Source organism: Pteropus medius, unplaced genomic scaffold (genome assembly GCF_902729225.1).
Source record: "Pteropus medius unplaced genomic scaffold, Ma_sr-lr_union100, whole genome shotgun sequence".
Taxonomy (NCBI): domain Eukaryota; kingdom Metazoa; phylum Chordata; class Mammalia; order Chiroptera; family Pteropodidae; genus Pteropus; species Pteropus medius.
In genome coordinates this window covers 17,447,429-17,466,805 of record NW_024351730.1, presented here as the reverse complement: position 1 = coordinate 17,466,805, position 19,377 = coordinate 17,447,429, and the positions used below count along the sequence as shown (strand labels likewise).

The window sequence follows — 19,377 nt, the reverse complement described above, 5'->3', positions numbered from 1 at the left end:
CAAAGTACAAGAATTTCCTTTTCTCTGCATCCTCACCAACACTTGTTCTTTGATTTATTGATGGTAGCCATTCTGATAGGTGTGAGGTGATATCTCATTGTGGTTTTAATTTGCATTTCTCTAATGATTAGCGACCTTAGACATCTTTCCTATTTCCATTGGTCATCTGTATTTCCTCTTTGGAGAAATATCTGTTTAGGTCTTCTGCTCATTTTTTAATTGAATTTTTTTTTTTTTTTTTTTGGTTATCGTTGAGTTGTATGAGTTCTTTGTATATTTTGGATATTAACCTCTTATCAGAGGTATCATTAGCAAATATATTCTCTTATTCAGTTGGTTGTCTTTTTGCTTTATGATGTTTTTCTTTGCTGTACAAAAACTTTTAGTTTGATATAGTCCCATTTGTTTATGTTTTCTTTTATTTCCCTTGCCAGAAGAGTTATATCTGATAAGAAATTCTGTTAGCCATATCAGAGAGTTTACTGCCTATGTTTTTTTTAGAAGTTTTATGGTTTCAAGTCTTACATTTAAGTCTTTAATCCATTTTGAGTATATTCTTGTATATGGTGTAAGAAGGTAGTCCAGTTTCTTTTTCTTTTGCATGTATCGTCCCATTTTCCAGCACCATTTATTGAAGAGACTGTCTTACCCCATTGTATATTCTTGCTTCCTTTGTCGTATATTAAGTGAGCGTATAGGTGTGGATTTATTTCTGGGTTCTCTATTCTGTTCCATTGATCAATATATCTGTTTTTATGCCTGTACCATGCTGCTTTCATTTCTGTAGCCTTGTAATATAGTTTGATATCAGGGAGTGTGACACCTCCAACATTGTTCTTCTTTCTCAAGATTGCTGTGGCTTTTTGGGGTCTTTTATGGTTCCATATAACTTTTAGGATTATTTGTTCTAGCTCTCTGAAAAATTTCATTGGTATTTTGATACAAGAGATTGCATTGAATCCATAGATTGTTTTGGTCAGTAATTCTCTGACTGGAATGAAGACTACATTTTTCTTTTGTTGTAGTTGTTGATTTTTAAGGAGAACCTGTAATAACTAATGAATTTATACTACATATAATGCTATATTCTTTATTTCAAAATAGTACATATTTAATCAGCACTTTTTCACCATTATCAAAGAATATATAATATTATTATACAAGTAGTATTGTCTTCTAAGTTAGTGAACTAATATGTAGCCCTTAATGGTATTAGGAGAAATGTTCATAACAGAAAACAGTATATTCTCCTTAGCTGTCAAGGCCAAGATTCTAATCGAGACCTTGCATATATTTTTATAACACATGTTGTGTTGGATGTTTTTGTCACTTCCTGCAAATGTTATTGTATTAACTGTAACTTAATAACTTCATTACTCACAACTGGACTTATTTTATGACCATACAGACATGAGTTAAACAAACTGGGTTTCACTATCTGATTCTAGAAATAACGAATACTTCAAATCAAATACTCAGACCATAAGCTTTTCTTTCAATTACAGTATAAATCATCCAGCTTAATATTTAAACTATACATCCCACTATCAAGGTAAAAAACATTCATATTATCATAACTGTTGTTCAGAAAAGCACATGAATTGAACCACTGACACTGACAGCCGATGCAAGATTATTTCATGATATTTTACTAGTATTTAATTTTTATCAGACTTAATTAGCTTGTATAGCCAAATTATTCTTGCCTATGATGAGAGAAAATACTAAGGGGACTACTGGTAGAGCTTTTAATTTAGAAAAGATAATATATGTTTTATTATTAATAAATAAATGATGAAATTTGTGTAATGGTTTTTAGTGAGTTAGCACTCATCCACAGATTTCCCCTTTCATACAATTTTCCATAGTGAATTCATTCTCAAAAACATGGATTTCTGGCTTTCCTCTAAACTTACAAAATAATTATAAATATTAATTACTTGAGAAGATACAAATTAAGACGATTAGCCCATGAAAATATGTGGAAAATATTTGCCAGGCATAGTGTGAAGTTTTAGTTGCTCTAAAAGAATTAATGTCTATTTTCTCAATGTTTTATAACCCAGCTATCTCCTGGATTTTTTTGTCTTTAATGCTTTCATTAATTGAAGGCAAAATAAAAGAAAGTACTAAAAGATTCACCATTTAAAATTAAAAAGTCGAGGAAACATGGTAAAGTAAGAGACATCCTCAGATCTTTCCCTCTGAAATGACAATAAGCTGAGCATTCAAAATTCAACAAAAAACACCCACACTGCACACCAGCACGTCTGAGCATGGGATCTGCACATAAGAGCTACCACAGGTCAGAATCCCGGGTGTCGGGCGGTGGACTGGGAGAAATAAAGAAGCTGCCTCTCACAGCCACTAGAGCTCCTTGTAGGAGGAGGGGGGAGGTACTGTGAATGCCCTGATCAGCCTGCCTGGAAGTGACAGAACTTTTAGCAGTTCCATCAGCAGCTGGCAGCAGGGCACAGTCATCAGGGCAGAAAGCGGAGAAGTGGGATGGGACCACAGAGAAACAACAGTTGAATTTTACCGGCCCCAGTTGCAAAACCGAGGCTGAGCTATAGTCCCCAACTACCAACCCAGAGGGCTCCTCCCCCATTCCCATCAAGACCGATCACCGCGGAGCCCCGGGGAATCTGAGCAAACGCTACCAAAACTGTTGCTAACACTGACAGGGACTGAAACTGAGAGTAGCAAGTGTGATTAAATATCTACAAGAAAATAAAAAAAGACATTTAGGCTTTATATAAAGCAAGGATCCAAGAGGCTTATACACCACCTACTGGAAACCAAAAGAAAAGTGTGTTCTTTTCAGTAGGCTAAAGAGAGACCTTTATATACTAAGTCTTCCTTCTGGAAAAACAACAGAATACACTTCCATTAATGCCCAGGCAGAGAAATAGTTTATTAAACACCATGAACAACCAAGATGACAAGGCATGTCAGAAAGAAAGAGAAAAAAATCTCTAGAAAATAAGCTTATAGATATAGAAATATACAACTTAAGTGACAGAGAATTCAGGATGTTACTTCTGAAAAAACTCAATGAGATCCAAAACGACTTAAATCAACAATTTCAGGAATTGAAAAGAAAAAAAAAAACTAGATGAACAGAGCAAGAAGACTGAAAGCCTCAAAAGGAACCAAATAGAACTTCTGGAGATGAAGAACACACTACAAGAGTTGAAAAATGAAATAGCAACCTTGGGAAATAGAGTCGACCAAATGGAGGAAAGAATCAGTGATATAGAAGATAGAAATCTAGAAATAAATCAGAAGGAAGAAGAGAGAAACCGAAGAATGAAAAATAATGAAAGAGAACTACAAGAACTAGTTGATACCATTAGAAGAGGAAACATAAGAATAATGGGCATTACAGAAGGCGAGGACAAGGAGCAGGGACTAGAAAGCATTTTCAGACAAATAGTTGATGAGAATTTCCCAAATATAAGGAATGAGCTGGAGCTTGGAATTCAAAAAAATCAACAGAATACCCAATTTTCTAAACCCCTAAATGGCCTTCACTGAGACATATTGTAATAAAGTTATCAAAAATCAACAACAGACAGAATTCTCAGGGCAGCCAGGGAAAAGAAGATGGTAACATATAAAGGAAAACCCATTAGATTATCATTGGACTTCTCAGTGCAAACCTTACAAGCCAGAAAGGAATGGAATCAAATATTTAAACTATTAAGTAAAAGGAACTACCAGCCTGGAATAATGTATCCAGCTAAGCTCTCCTTTAGATATGAAGGAGAAATTAAGACCTTTCCAGACATATAAAAATTGAGGGAATTCTCCACTATAAGACCTGCACTACAAGAAATACCGAAAAGTGTCAGCTCATCTAAAACAGAATAACAAAATGAAAAAAAGAACATAATTAGACAAATAGAAGCAGAGAAGTACAACCCTTAGTAAGAACAGGGCGATATAAGCTTAAATAATAAGAAGAGATTTGCTATAACAGGATAGTAAAGAACATTCAGCACACATTGGGACAAATTGAGATAACAATGACTGAAAAGAGGAGGATGCAAATATCCAAATTTGCAATGGGGAATGGAGATAAGGCATGTATAGAAGAAAATGGGTGATGGTATATATATACATAACTATCCTTTACATATTCATAATGGTAACTACACACCAAAGATTCAGAACTGAAGTATATAACATAAAACAAAAAGAACCAGAGGCAAAACCTACAAAAGCCAACCAAAATAAAGAAAACAGAAACACAAGGACAAGGAAGCAATGGAAACACCAAACTACCAGAAAACAAAAGATAAAATGGCTATAAGAAGACCTCATATTTCAATAATCGCCCTAAATGTAAATGGACTGAACTCACCAATAAAAAGACACAGAGTTGCAGAATGGATCAAAAAACAAAACCCAACCATATGCTGCCTCCAGGAGACACATCTCAGCTCCAAAGACAAATATAGACTCAAAGTGAAAGGGTGGAAAATGATATTTCAGGCAAATGGCATTCAGAGAAAATTGAGAGTAGTGATATTAATATCAGATGAAATAGACTTCAAAATAAAAAAAGATAAAGAAAGATATTGAGAGACACTTCATAATGATAAAGGGAATCACGCACCAAGAAGACATAACACTTATTAATATCTATGTTCCCAATCAGGGAGCCCCGAAATATGTAAAGCAATTACAAATAGAACTAAAGGGAGAAACAAAACACTGTCATAGTAGGGGACCTAAATACCCCACTGTCGATATGGACAGATCATCCAAATAGAAAATCAATAAGGAAATAACATCTTTAAATGACACATTACACCAACTGGACATAATTGACATATTTAGAGCCTTCTATCTTAAAACAGCTGCTTATACATTCTTTTCTAGTGCGCATGGAACATTCTCAAGAATCTACCACATACTGGGACACAGAAATAGCCTCAACAAATATAAGAGGGTTGAAATCATACCAACAATATTCTCTGATCATAATGCTTTGAAAGTAGAGATCAATTGCAAAAAGAAATCAAGAAGAACCACAAATACATGGAGATTAAACAACATGCTACTGAAGAGTAACTATGTCAGGGGAAAAATAAAAAGAGAGATCAAGAGATACATAGAAATGAATGATAATGATAGTACAACATATCAAAACTTTTGGGACAAGGCAAAAACGGTCATAAGAAGAAAGTTCATATCATTACAGGCCTTATTCCAAGAACAAGAATGAACCTAAATAAACAACCTATGCTTCCTCTTAAAAAACTAGAAAAAGAACAAAGGAGGCCTAAAGTCAGCAGAAGGAAAGAAATCATCAGAATTAGAGCAGAAATAAATGAAATTGAGAACAAAAAAAAAAAAAAAATAGAAAAAATAAATACAACAAGGAGCTGGTTCTTTGAGAAGGTTAATAAACTTGACAAAATCCTGGCTAGACTCAAGAAAAAGAGAAAGGGCACAAATAAACAAATCAGGGATGAAAGAGGAGAAATTATGACTGACATCGCAGAAATACAAAAGATCATGCAAGAATACTATGAAAAAGTATATAATAACAAAATTAACCTAGAAGAAATGGACCAGAACTTAGAAAAATACAATCTTCGTAGACCGAATCAAGATCTGGAAAATCTAAATAGACTGATCAGCAGTATGGAAATTGAAACAACCATCAAAAAGCTACCTAAAAGTAAAAGTCCAGGACCAGATGGCTTCACCAGTGAATTCTACCAAACATTCAAAGATTTAATACCTATTCTCCTCAAACTCTTCCAAAATATCAAAGAGGAGACAATACTTAACTCATTTTATGAGGCCATTATTACCCTAATACCAAAACCTGGTAAAGATAACACAAAAAGGAAAACTACAGATCAATATCTCTCATGAACGCAGATGCAAAAATCCTAAATAAGATACTAGCTAACCCAATACAGTAACATATTAAAAAGATTATACACCACGATCAAGTGGGCTTCATCCCAGGGGCACAGGGATGGCTCGACATATGCAAATGGATTAATGTGATACACCACATAAACAAATTTAAAAATAAGAGTCATATGATCATATTGATAGATGGATGCAGAAAAAGCCTTCGACAAGATACAGCATCCATTTTTGATCAAACCACTTAACACAATTGGTATAGAAGAAAAGTACCTTAACATAATAAAGGCCATCTATGACAAACCCTCAGCCAACATTATACTTAATGGTGAAAAACTAAAAACCTTCCCTCTAAGACCAGGAACAAGAAAAGGCTGTTCACTATTGCCACTGTTACTCAATATAACATTGGAGGTCCTAGTGAGTGAAATCAGACAAGAGAAAGATAAAAGGCATCCAAATAGGAAACAAAGAAGTCGAACTGTCCCTATTTGTAGATGACAGGATTCTCTATATAGAAAACCCTAATGACTCCACAAGAACACTACTAGAAATAATAAGCAAATACAGTAAAGTCTCTGCATACAACATCAACGTTCAAAAATCCATAGCACTCCTATACTCTAATAATGAAGTGTCAGAAAAAGAAGTGGAAAAAATAATTCCTTTTGCAATTGCAACAAAAAGAATAAAATACCTAGGAAGAAATTTAACGAAACGTGAGGGACCTATACAATGAAAACTACAAGACCCTATTAAAAGAAATGAATGAAGTTACAAAGAAGTGGAAAGATATTCCGTGTTCTTGGATTGGAAGAATTAACATAGTTAAAATAACCATATTACCTAAAGCATTATACAGATTTAATGCAATCCCCATCAAAATCCCACTAGCATTTTTTAAAGAAATAGAACAAAAAAATCATCACATTTGTATGGAAGCACAAAAGACCCAAAATTACCAAAGCCATCCTGAGAAAAAAGAATGAGGCTGGATGCATCACTCACCCAAACTTCAAATTATACTACAAAGCGACAGTAATCAAAACAGCATGGTATTGGCAGCAAAACAGACACACGGACAAGTGGAACAGAATCAAGAGTCCAGAAGTAAACCCATATTTACGTGGGCAAATAATTTTTGACAAAAAAGCCAAAAACGTACAGTAGAGAAAGGAAAGCCTCTTCAATAAATTTGTGCTGGGAAAATCAAAAGGCCACCTGAAAAATAATGAAACTAACTGTTGTCTATCACCACACACCAAAATTAACTCAATATGGATTAAGGACCTGAATATAAGACCTACAACAATAAAATACATAGAAGAAAACATAGGAACTAAACTGAAGGACCTTGGTCTTAAAGAAGATTTTATGAATTTGACCTCAAAGACAAGGGAAGTAAAAGCTAAAATAAACGAATGGGACTATATCAAACTAAAAAGCTTCTGCTCAGCAAAAGAAATCGTCAGCAAGATAAAGAAACACTATCTGAATGGGAAAATATGTTTTCAAGCATGCCTCTGATAAGGGCCTAATATCGAAAATATACAAAGAACTCATACGATTCAATAACAACAAAAAAGCAAACGATCTAATCAAAAAAATGAGAGGACCCGAATAGACATTTCTCTCTAGGGGACATACAAATGGCCAACAAATATATAAATAGATGCTCAACATTGCTAACTATTAAGGAAATACAAATCAAAACCACAATCAGATACCATTGACACCTATTAGAATAACTATAATCAATAGAATAAGTAATAACAAATGTTGGAGAGGATGTAGAGAAAAAGGAACCCTCATATACTGCTGCTGTGACTGCAAATTGGTACAGCTACCATGGAAAACAGTATGGAGGTTTATCAAAAAACTAAGAATTGATCTATCATATGATCCAGCAATCCCTCTACTGGGTATTTACCCCGAAGACTTGAAAACCCGTATTTGAAAAGATATTTGCAAACCTATGTTCAGAACAGCACTATTCACAGTGGCCAGGACATGGAAGCAAGTGAAGTGTTCTACGATAGATGATTGGCTAAAGAAGCTGTGGTACATATATACAATGGAGTATTACTCAGCCATAAGAAGAGATGAAATACTGCCATTTGCGACAACCTGGATGGACCTCGAAATAAGCGAAGTAAGCCAGACTGAAAAAGTTGAAAATCACATGACATCACTTATATGTGGGATATAAACCTAAAAGCAACAAATGAACAGGACAAACAGAGACTCAGGGACATGGACAATGGACTAGTGGTTACTAGAGGGTAGAGTGTGGGGAGAAGAGAAGAATTAGACAGGGTAAAGGGGGTAAAATATAGGGGGTTGGAAGAGGATGAAGTGGGTAAAGGGGATCAAATATATGGTAGCTGAAGGAAACTGGACTCTGGGTGGTAATCACACAATAGAATATAATGTACAAATTATAATGTACACTTGACAATTATATAATTGTATTAACCAATTTTACCCCAATAAACTTTAAAAAAATAAAATAAAATAATTAAAAAGTCATTTAATTTGATTTAACTTAATTTTTATTTGCACTTTTCTAAAGTACAAATTCACTGAGAACTAGATTCATCAAACATTTCATAACTGATGTTTTCTGACTTATGAATAATTTAATTGTGAAAGACTGTTCAAAAGCATAATTTGTTCATAAGACCAAAATGAAAATAAGACAACTACACATAGTATTTGTTGATGTCAAGATTAACTCTTACTAGATAGACATTTTTTGTTTGTCTCTATGAAGTAAGGATGTTTGAGAGCACCAAAGTGCAATGCTTAATTCAAAGATAATTTCATATCAACTTTTCCTAATATTTCAATGTACTCTTAATTCTTTCAGCAATAGAAATTCTCCTTGCTAACTTCCAAATCTTTATCTAATTAAAATTTTTGATGAAGTGGAAAATTTGTAACCAAATATCAAAAGTGTTATTGAACACACACATATGTTCTCATATATATCCTATATACATGACTATTGAAGTGTACTAATCATCTGAATTGATTCGCATTTGCTTAGGAGAGCAACACTGTTCATCATTTTAAGTATCTATTGAAATTATATACATATTAAAAATGTCCAGGAATATTAATTAGTTAAGATAAAACTGTAGAGGAATCCTATCAATTAATATTTCAGGGAGAAAAATATGTCTGCTTTGAGAGACATCGTGGATTCTATTATTTTAGGTAAATATTAATCCTTATATATATCATTTATAGAAGCCATTGAAAAATTGCTGAAATTCTGTGGCTTTTATATAAGTGGGGATTTAATCAAATAAACATAGAATAATAATATTGTGATTTGCAATTGTCTGCAGCTTAGGGGCCATATGTCAGTCCATTTCAAGTCAAAATGAATCTCATGGTTCAGTTGCTGTATCTCAAGCATGTCCGTGTAGGCTAAGTGTAGAGATTTCCAGCTGCATCATTGCAGAATGTCTTTCCATGAATACTCTGCAAGACTCCTGTAATTTGACTTATAAAACTGAAATTAGTTTAGTTTATCCATTTTTTCTTAGGAAGCCACATCATTTGTCAAGGAATGATTTTGAAATAAATAATAATTGAATCAACGTGCTTTACTTGAGCACGACATTCCAGCTTAGATTTTTTTTTTTTTTTGGTAAATTGGTTATATCTTTTTTTCAGTATATTTAAAATTTTAACTATATTTTCTAACTTTGCTGTTAGTTATGAAATATATAAGTTCAAATCTTAGGAATAAGGCAGGAAGTGATATTGGTTATTAATACATTTTTAATAAATTTAAGGATGCTCTGCTCTTCTGAATACTAGAGGATGTGATAATTTCTTATCCTAAACTATAGAAGGGAGGTCATTTTTAAGTTGAGTATATTAATATTCAACACCATTAAACAATTAATGAATGCCTAAATATGTGTCAGACAAAATATAAGCAATCACCACACAAGACTAAGTTATTTAGTGACATAATGGCAATGAATACGTCTTAATTACATTTGTATATCCAGTGTTTAGAACTGTTCATGACACATAGGCGTGGTTTATTACATATTTTGAATGAATGGATATGTGAAGAATATAAAACATAATTGACTTTACTCTTTATTTATAAATATATAAATTTTTGAGCTTAAGTCAATATTTGGTGAGCTAAGTTTAAAATATAGCTGTAGAGGAAGATTTAATATATACATCAATAATGTACTTGTTTTGTGATATTTTTTCTAATATTAGAATTAGCCTTATTGCTTTCAGTAATTTAAACTTAAATTTTAATTAGCTAACAATTTTAAATTCTTAATAAGGATCTTTCTCCTTTTCTGTTTGCCAACATTCAAGAAGTGTTGCCAAATTTTAAAATTCATAGTTTAAAATTATTTTAATTGTATCACTTTTTAAATACAATATCTATTTTTTATGCTAAGCAGATATTTTAAATAAGAGGATAAATATGCTCTCGTAGTTAAATTTTGGTACAAATATTATTGGATATATTTTGAGTTATAATTTTCTTATAACATGTATGTTTTGTTGTTATTCTTAATAAACACATCTTTTAAAATGTACTAAACTATCTTATAGGTACTTCATTTTGAAAACTATTTAAAAAGTAAATTCGACTTAGCTATTTCCTTTGATTATTCATATATGATAGAACTATGGTAAAAATCTTATTCATAGTGATTTCCTATCATTTTTAATAAAGCATAAATGGATAAATTTAATAATGTTTTTGAAGATTTATTATATCATGAACACTATAGACAAGAGCAGTCTGCATTTTTTCATTTCCTTTTTTATATGTGTATATTTAAAATGGTCTATGCAGTTTAATTCTAAAGGGGAGAATTATTTTAAATTACTAAAAAAATATTTTCTACATTACTTTGCTGTTTTTTCAATGACCATGCTCTGAGAGCATCAACTTTAAATTGTAAAAATAATTGTAGAAATTAGGATACTTAGGTATCCTAAGGGCGATGGATTTTTAAGCGTAAAATATTTTGAAAACATTAAAAGTAATTCAATTGACAACTTAAGAAATGTGAAAAAAAATCCTAAATTGTTAGTTTAATCATTTTTGATAATTTTGAGTACTTAAAAAAAGTTCCTGATCATATTATGCAGCACCTTTCCATAATTTAACAAATGTAAGCCTCCACTCAGTTGAATATTGATGACATGCTTATTCTGGTTAGATTCAAAAACTGAATTTTAATAGATGTCATTAACATCCTTGCATTTAAAGTGATAAATATGAGACCTAGAGTGTTGATAATTTCTGCAAAACTACTGAAGTAGCAAGTATAGATGTAGTACATATTGCTTTTTAATTGCCTGGACTAAATATTTAAATAATTCAGGTTAACCAGCTTTCATTAAGTTTCTGTTATGACCCTGAGTACACGAATGTACTATTTACACCAGTAAATGCTGATGAGTATATGCTCAGTACACGGAACTATGTATATGATGAAAATCAAATGAACAGATTCCATTTTCCAGAATGTTTATATGAGTTGGGAATAAATGAGAATTCATACATATAAAATTATGACAAAAATTCTGCTATCTTCCATGAGACACTAAATAAATTGTTTAAAGTTCCAAAAAATGTATAAGGAAAAAAAAATATGTAGTCATGGGGATCAACACAAGCATCATGGGAAGATAGCACTTAAAATGATCCAGGAAGCATAGATTAGAATAGAAATTACTAAAGTTTCCTTCCTTCCAGAGGATTGCCAAAATAGTCTTATGAAACATGTCAACGTAGTATGCATTTTTTCTCCTACTCCTTGCTCAACTTAAATGGATTTTCATATAGTATTTTCCAAATAATATTTAGGTAATGTACAAGTATCATGTGAAACAACTTTGTTCCCGAAGCTTCCTTTATTTTGAATGAAACATATCAAGTTAGAATGTAGAGAAATTTTGTTACTTACTTTAAATCTTGTCATAATTAAAATGTAAAAAGCCAATTTTGCCTCATTTGATTATTACTTATTTACTTCTTGTATCCCCAAATATATAGTAACTTCAGAGTGTGGAGCACAATTGTTATGTTCTCATCACATTGCAAACATTCTTTGCCACAGTGCTTGACAGAAAGAGTACACTCAAAATAATAATAATAATAATAAATAATAATAATAATACCCACAATGTCCTCCAAACACATTCATATTAAGCTACAAGTTGTTTTTTTTTTTTTCTTCTGACTTATGCTTCCTGGCTTTTTGATCTGGAATGCTTTTCTTGCAGTATTCAAAGACAGACAGAAGAATTCCTTAAGTGCAGGAAATTACTAGTAGGTTAGTGTGGATGGAGACAGTGAGTGTTACAGGGGACCACATTTGAAGGGTTTCTTAAATATTGTGTGGAAAAGTATAGGCTACTCTAGCATTTTGTAGTAAAATTAATGAGAATTTCACAAAAGGGGGTTTGATCAAAGTCTACTGAGAAGTAATTATGGCAACAAGATGACTGCAATCTTAACAAAAGCAGTTTTAGTTGAGTAGTTTCAGTGGAGTGGAATGTGTCAGTGTGTAATTTAAAATGAGGAACTAGATATGCATGTATGGAAAAATAAAAAATATATATATTTTGAAGGGGAACAAAACTATTTGGTAGCTACAGGAAGAATTGGGATTGAGAAGTGGGATTAATATAGTTGTGTTGTCATTTTTATGTTTTGTTTTGTTTTTATTCCAAATTTCTAAAACATTGTATGGGGCTTATGTGAATAACTAGGTTGAGGAGAGACAGATTGCGAGAGCAAGACAGAGAGAGAGAATATGCATATTAAAGGGATAGTAGACACTTGAAAAATTGCTCAGAGAGAAGAGATAGGTTTCCTAATTCAAATAAAGATATTTAAGATAGAGCAGGTATGTATAAGTGTATATAGGTTTGGAGATTTGGTGGTAGGAATATAAGAAAGTTTCTCTCTGATGACTTACGTTTTCTCAGCACACAGACAAAAGTATCAGCTAGGAGCCACAAAGGAACAGAGCTTGTAAGGAGTTAGAAGGAAGAGGAGAAGCTACATAATCATGTTGATGCTGGAAACTGAAATTAACTAAGGAAATAATACTAGGATTGTCTAGTAGCATTATATGTTCTATTTGGATTTGGGGCCATGATTCGAAAGCAATGAATAATTATGGTTTTGTAGTATTTTTGGACAACATTGAATCCCATAGTTTTCCTCTTTATACCTCTATTTGGATTTATTCAGCTATCTCAAATTAAATAATGCTTTAAGTGCAATCATTATTATGCAATGTGTTTGTGTATTATGCAAACACATTTTATTTCTAGTGTTTTCTATCTGAGAAAATGGCACCAGTATTTCCTGTGCTATTTAAGACAAACACCTTACAGTCATTCTTAAGATTTCTCATTTACTCATCTGACCCATTAAATATGTCATGAAATCTTGTTGATTTCAAATTATACTTATCTCCTAAATTTACCTACTCTTATCTATCATCATTGGAGCCTCTCTTGTCATACAACAGAGTCTCTTTCTGGACCAATGCAACAGAAACAAAAGGGCCAATTGCCTTCATCCATGCTCTTCTCCAGTCTGTTACCATGCTGCTGTGAAATGATCTCTTTAACATCACTTTAATCTGATTATTTTCCTGCTTATAACTTCGTAACGATCTCTCTTTGTTCATAAATTAAAACTCTCTTTATTCATAAATTAAAATTAAATTAAAAATTAAAACACCTTAATTCACAAATTAAGATGTTTGTGATCTGGTGTCCTCTTTCCTGTCTGACTTTACCTTTACCACTCTATTTTATTACCTCCTTGATCAGTTCTTTAGTTTAGTCCATCTCCTTTTTGCTCTTCGCCTCTTTTGGACCTTTAAAATGATTATTCTCTCTAAGGTACTGTGATACTCCTATTCAAATTGGAGAATATTCCTAATTCTCTACATCTCAGCAAAGATTCAGCTTCCTTAGGAAAATCTTTTTTAACCTTCCAGTCTAAATTAAGTGTTGATGCTCACTCCCATAACTCTTTTTCTTAAGTAGCATACTCATATTCATAATTGTTAATGAAATACCTTTAAGACTCATAAAGGCAGTGCCATGTTTACCTTGTTTATTTCTGTAACCCAGTACCAAGCAAAATCTCTCAGGCTCACATTTGCTGAAAGCATTTTGTTGAACTATTGAACAGAAAGATGCATTTATCAACTTTTTACTTACAGTTATATTATTTCCTATATCTGAAGTTTCCATGGAGGGTTGAACAGCAGTTTTATATGTGATATCATAGTAAAATTTTAAGTTAAAAGGCACTCATTAAAAAGACTTTTGTTTCATGAATGATAAATGAATTTCAAATATGCAGAGTATGTAGATAGGCACTTCATGTCTTTGAAAGCAAATAGTGTTTAAAGTGGGAATAAAAGGATAATAGAAGAAAATTGGATAACTTAGCTAAGAATGGTACTGGCTGCTCCAGCAATCCTATTATAAGAAAAATAGTATTTTAAATCTTTGCCTAATCATTTAACTACAAGAATGTTCCTAATACTATCAAAAAGTTCTTTTTATCTTTCAAATACCTTCACTGTCTTTCTGAATTTATCAGAGCATTAAGGCTTTACTATCGCTATAATTAGATCCACTAAAAAAAGTATCTTCTCAGTTTTGTCAATTCCTGATTATTCACGGTGATGGCAGAAAGACTTAGCATGGATTACTAAAACTCCAGATCATTTACGGCACATGAAATTTAGCCCCAATTCATTACGTCTGTCAAATTATTTTTTTGAAGTACAAGTTTACTTTTGAGCTTTGGCAAATGTTCATTGATTCATGAATAGATGTTCTTAAGTGTATACACACACATATGTATATTCATAGTTAGTGAATTTTAAAAATAGAAAAAATATAAATGTTTGATTAGTTTTATGTAAATTAATCCCTAAGAAGTAATCAAACCATAAATTTGATGTCTGTCAGTCTTCAATTGGTCCATACTGAGCAGTAGGAATATTGAGGTTTAACTATTAGCAACGGAGGAGAAAGAAAAGTACAAAGTCTAGAGATTACACAGAATAAAATGATTTACTTCATTAGCACTTATTTACCTGACCATCAACTTAGAAATGTTAACAAAAATTTCAGAGAACATTTTCTTTATGTGATTCTTAATGCTTTAGTTATAATCTTCATTCCATGTCATTCATTCATTCATGCATTACATAACAAATTATGAACACTGTGATAAGTATTGTTAATGTGAAATAAAATGAGACACATTTTCCACTCTTATAGATCTTTAGCATTTGTATAAGTATGACTGATATTAGAGAAAACTCATGTTTAATCAATGAATAGCTCTAAAATGTAGTAATATCTAAAGTAAATGTCTAAATTCCAACTCCTCCTGAAATCACAATATAATGTAAATGATATATTAGTTCATTCATGCATTCTCCACAATATAACAGCATTTATAAAGCCTTTAGCACCTACTAATTATTTAAATAATTAATTTAATAACAAAATTTCAAGCACCTCTCTGCACCATACCATTCTATGAGCATAGTGGAAAAATGTACTTTTCTTCAACATATGATATATTAATGTAGGGAATGAAAATTACATTCAAAGCATTGTTTCAGTTTTAAATACAAATAAGTATTTACTTTTTGTAATATATTTTTATAAGCTCCTGTAGCATAAAAATCATTAAAAATAGATAACATTTCAAACATGTTTAAATACTTTAAATAAATATTTGATTATCTGAATGAATAGCCTGGTATTTATGATTCAGAAGCTTATGAAAAATTTGAAACTAATGCAAAGATTGTGTTAAATGTACTTTGTGTATACTAGTCAAAATAATGACATTATTCACAAAACAAACACTGCATCTGTTCCAGGGAAAAGCTTAGTTTCTTATTTCTTTTAACAGTGTGCAGACCTGGGTTCTTCAAAGCCTCACCTCACAGCCAGAGCTGCAGCAAATGTCCACCTCACAGTTATACCCATGAGGAAGCTTCAACCTCTTGTGTCTGTGAAAAGGATTATTTCAGGAGGGAGTCTGATCCACCCACAATGGCATGCACAAGTAAGGAAACCCACGGATATTCGGTGATGCTTTCACCAGTTTGAAAAGAGCATGGTAGAGCCTGTTCCATTCTATTACCATTTCCCCTAAGACAGGCATAACTTTTAATCTTCCAATATAGTTTTTCACCACATTTCAATCTTCTTGGGTAAGCGTTGAAACATTTGAGGCTCTCTTATCATTTATTCTGAGAAGCATCCATTTATCCTAATTTCAAATTCAACATCTGAGTCACGGACATAAAACTTTTCCTTTTATTGTGTGTTCTTTTAGTGTTCGTGGTAGTCAAAGATGATTTTGATCAGTCCATTTCCCTATTCATCATGATCAATTTTTTTCTTCTAAGTCAGCTTTCTAATTAGATAAACATGCAGTCAGTGGCACTTTTGCTTTTTGCCTTCTTGTTCAAACTTGCCCCACTAAGTTGCAAAGACCAACGAGAAGGTCATTTGTAAAAGAAGACAGTAAACTACAAGAACACAGAGAAACAGGGATTGGTAAATCAGATGTAAGAGTCAAACATAAAACCAGTATTTTAGCTAAAATTTTCAAGCAGTTGTCGTGTTTCTTTTGAGTGAGTGTTCTTATCTATTATTAATTACATGATCAGGTAATCATATAATTAGAGTGATGAATATTAACAGCTAATTCCAACAATTGCAGTGGATGCATCCATATTTATTAATGGTTTTGGTGGTTTTGTTTTTCTAGTATTCCACATATTTCTGGGGAGGAAACAGATTTATGTATTTGTTTGATGACAATACTCTCATAGTTTTTCTACATCCACGGTCTTTATAGCAAATCAAACAAAAACAGAAAATGAAAATGAAGAAAAGTGGATTCCCTCTCTCCATAACATTAAATTTTCATGACATGCCTTGTTTTACTATTTTAGATCCTGTTGTGTTGTTGTTGCTCTCAAAATGATAACAAAGGTCTTTGAAATTTAATATTCACTAGTATTAAACATAAAGACATACAATTCCTTTAATCAAATAATCACAAACTGAAATTTTATCTGAATTTCAGTGTCTGAATTTTATAGTGTCAGTGAAATATTTTCATAATTCTCAAGTCATTAATATTGATTTGCTTTACATTGCTAAAGATCATTTTTTATTACATGACATGATTTTTATGGGTTAAGTAATTACTAATTATAAACAATTCCTCTTCAAATGAATAAATTACATTATTATATATAATTTTGGGAGGATAAATTAGAATAGAGACAGTATAAAGTATGATTGAATGTGATGCATTTTGGTTGCAATGGAGATTATTTTGATTATTCAGAGCAAAAGAATGCCCAAATTAGTTGGGGGAAATGTTGGCTAGACAATAGAGTGGCAAACTAGGGAAAGAAAACCATGTCTTGAATTACCTTTTGAATTTCATTAATTTTCTAATTATTATTTTACTTAAGTGGTCCAGCCATGATATGTCTCTTAGTGTAAGTGTGAGTCTCCCTTTCTGTAAGTTTATTAGATCTGGGAATGAGGAGAGCCTGTGATCTGGTGGCAAAGTCTGCTTAGCACTCTTTTAGGACCTGAGGCTCCATATTTTCTCTGTCTCTAGGTGTGTGTATTTCTAACACTGTGTCTCAAAAGAACACTAATTTGTATGCATTTCTCAAAAAGACTCTTGGGACTCATGTAGAAGATATTTCTAATTTATAATCTGTGAATGTGTGAGTTCTGTTTTTAGTTGCATTGATACTACCACAAATACTGCATGTGATACCTTGAATGGGTAGCTCGATAGATGTTCAGATGAAAATCTAGATTTTTTTACTTTCCCTTTGGGTCTTCCCTTTAGCTCTTTGGAATTAAATTTATGGTTCCAACTACTTTTAATTAACCTACAGGAAAAGAAAAATCAAACAAACATAAAAATTTTAACGAAACTTCTTAAATTGAGAGTACTTTTCACAACTCTATTTCGGTTCATACATCACATCTATTAGTGGGCAGTGGAATTACATTACATTATTTTTGGGTGCAAGTCAGTCTGAGCCCCTGCTTATACTTTAGGCTTCCCTTGAATTTGAGTTTCATTTTGACATAAAAAGTCATATGTGCCCTGACCTAAATATTGTGGGGTTGCTAGTAACAGAGTTAGAAGAAAAGCAACAGTCAGATTCTGCTGCATTTTTACGGATTTAGAGGAAAGATGCTGTATGCTGGTATAGTTCAGTTGGCAGGGAAAAAAACCCCCAGGAGTTTGATATCTTTCAGAACTAGACATATTTCAGGTATATTTTACCTTTTTCTCAGAAGTAAACCTGTAACATTTTTATCTCAAATTACTCTTTCTCCATAACTTTCTACTATTAAATAAGCTAAAAGTTATAGTAAAAAATAATACTTATCTTTCCATCTCAAAGTTGTGTCAACTTAAAAGTGACTGTTCTGTATTAAAGTGTGTGAGGTTGTATGTATGGAAAAATTCACGTGGTTCAACCATAAATATTGCCAAAATGGGAATTGTTTTGTCAAAAATGGCAACTTTTAGGTTCTGAGGTCCTTTGGTTTAAATGACATTTTGTAAATTTATCACTTTTAAATTTAGTCCTCTACAGTCATGGATAAATAAATTTTAAGTAGAAATTAATATTAATCTAATTTTAGAACAGACAATGCATATAAATATAACTAAGTTATGTCATCTTAAATTTGCTTAATTTATGCTTATGAACCATTCAGCTAACATCATAGTCTTATTTCCCATCGGGAAATTTTTATTAATTATGTCTGAAACACATATAAATTTATTTTTTCTTTGAGAACATCTGATCATATAACATTAACAACTGACAGAAATTTTAACTATAAATATCTGAAAATGAACTATACAGTTAGATATTATGCAATTAGTTTTTTAAAAATACTTTATTTTTTAAACCAATTTTAGCTTTACAGCAAAATTTAGAAAAGGCTTCAGAGATTTGCCATATAGCTCCTGCCCCTACCCATGCATAGCCTTCCTCATTATCAACATCCCCCGCCAGTGTTATATTTATCACAATTGATATGTAATCAATTTCAACTCTCTTTAGTGTGCTAATTATTAAGTTTCAGAAATAGTTGAAGTAATATATAAATGAATATTATTAATTATTTATATATAAATTTGTTCTGTTTATCCTTCAGGATCTAAATACTTTCATTCCTATTGTAGTGTTTTTGAGAGTTATTTTTAAAATAAATTTTAAATTTTTTATTAAGTAAAAGTTATAATCTATGAAGAGCCACCATATTAAAGCAATCTCAAAGTAAAAGAAACTTTATTACAGATCGTAGTGTTGACGAACTTCTTAAATACTAGTGTTTTCTTGACTTGTGAAGGAAGAT

The 19,377-nt window shown here is 31.8% G+C and overlaps 1 protein-coding gene across 9 annotated transcripts in view; it reads left to right on the top strand.

Annotated features, from left to right (window-relative positions):
* Positions 1-19,377, top strand: part of EPHA5 (EPH receptor A5) — a 307,470-nt gene that overhangs the window by 135,932 nt on the left and 152,161 nt on the right. For 7 of the 9 annotated variants that reach the window (XM_039845323.1, XM_039845327.1, XM_039845325.1 and 4 more), the window contains exon 4: positions 15,866-16,021. The exons of the other annotated variants lie outside the window; for them this stretch is intronic. In XM_039845323.1, the coding sequence (XP_039701257.1) occupies positions 15,866-16,021 (156 nt within the window). The remainder of the gene's footprint in view (positions 1-15,865; positions 16,022-19,377) is intronic. 9 annotated transcript variants of the gene reach the window in all.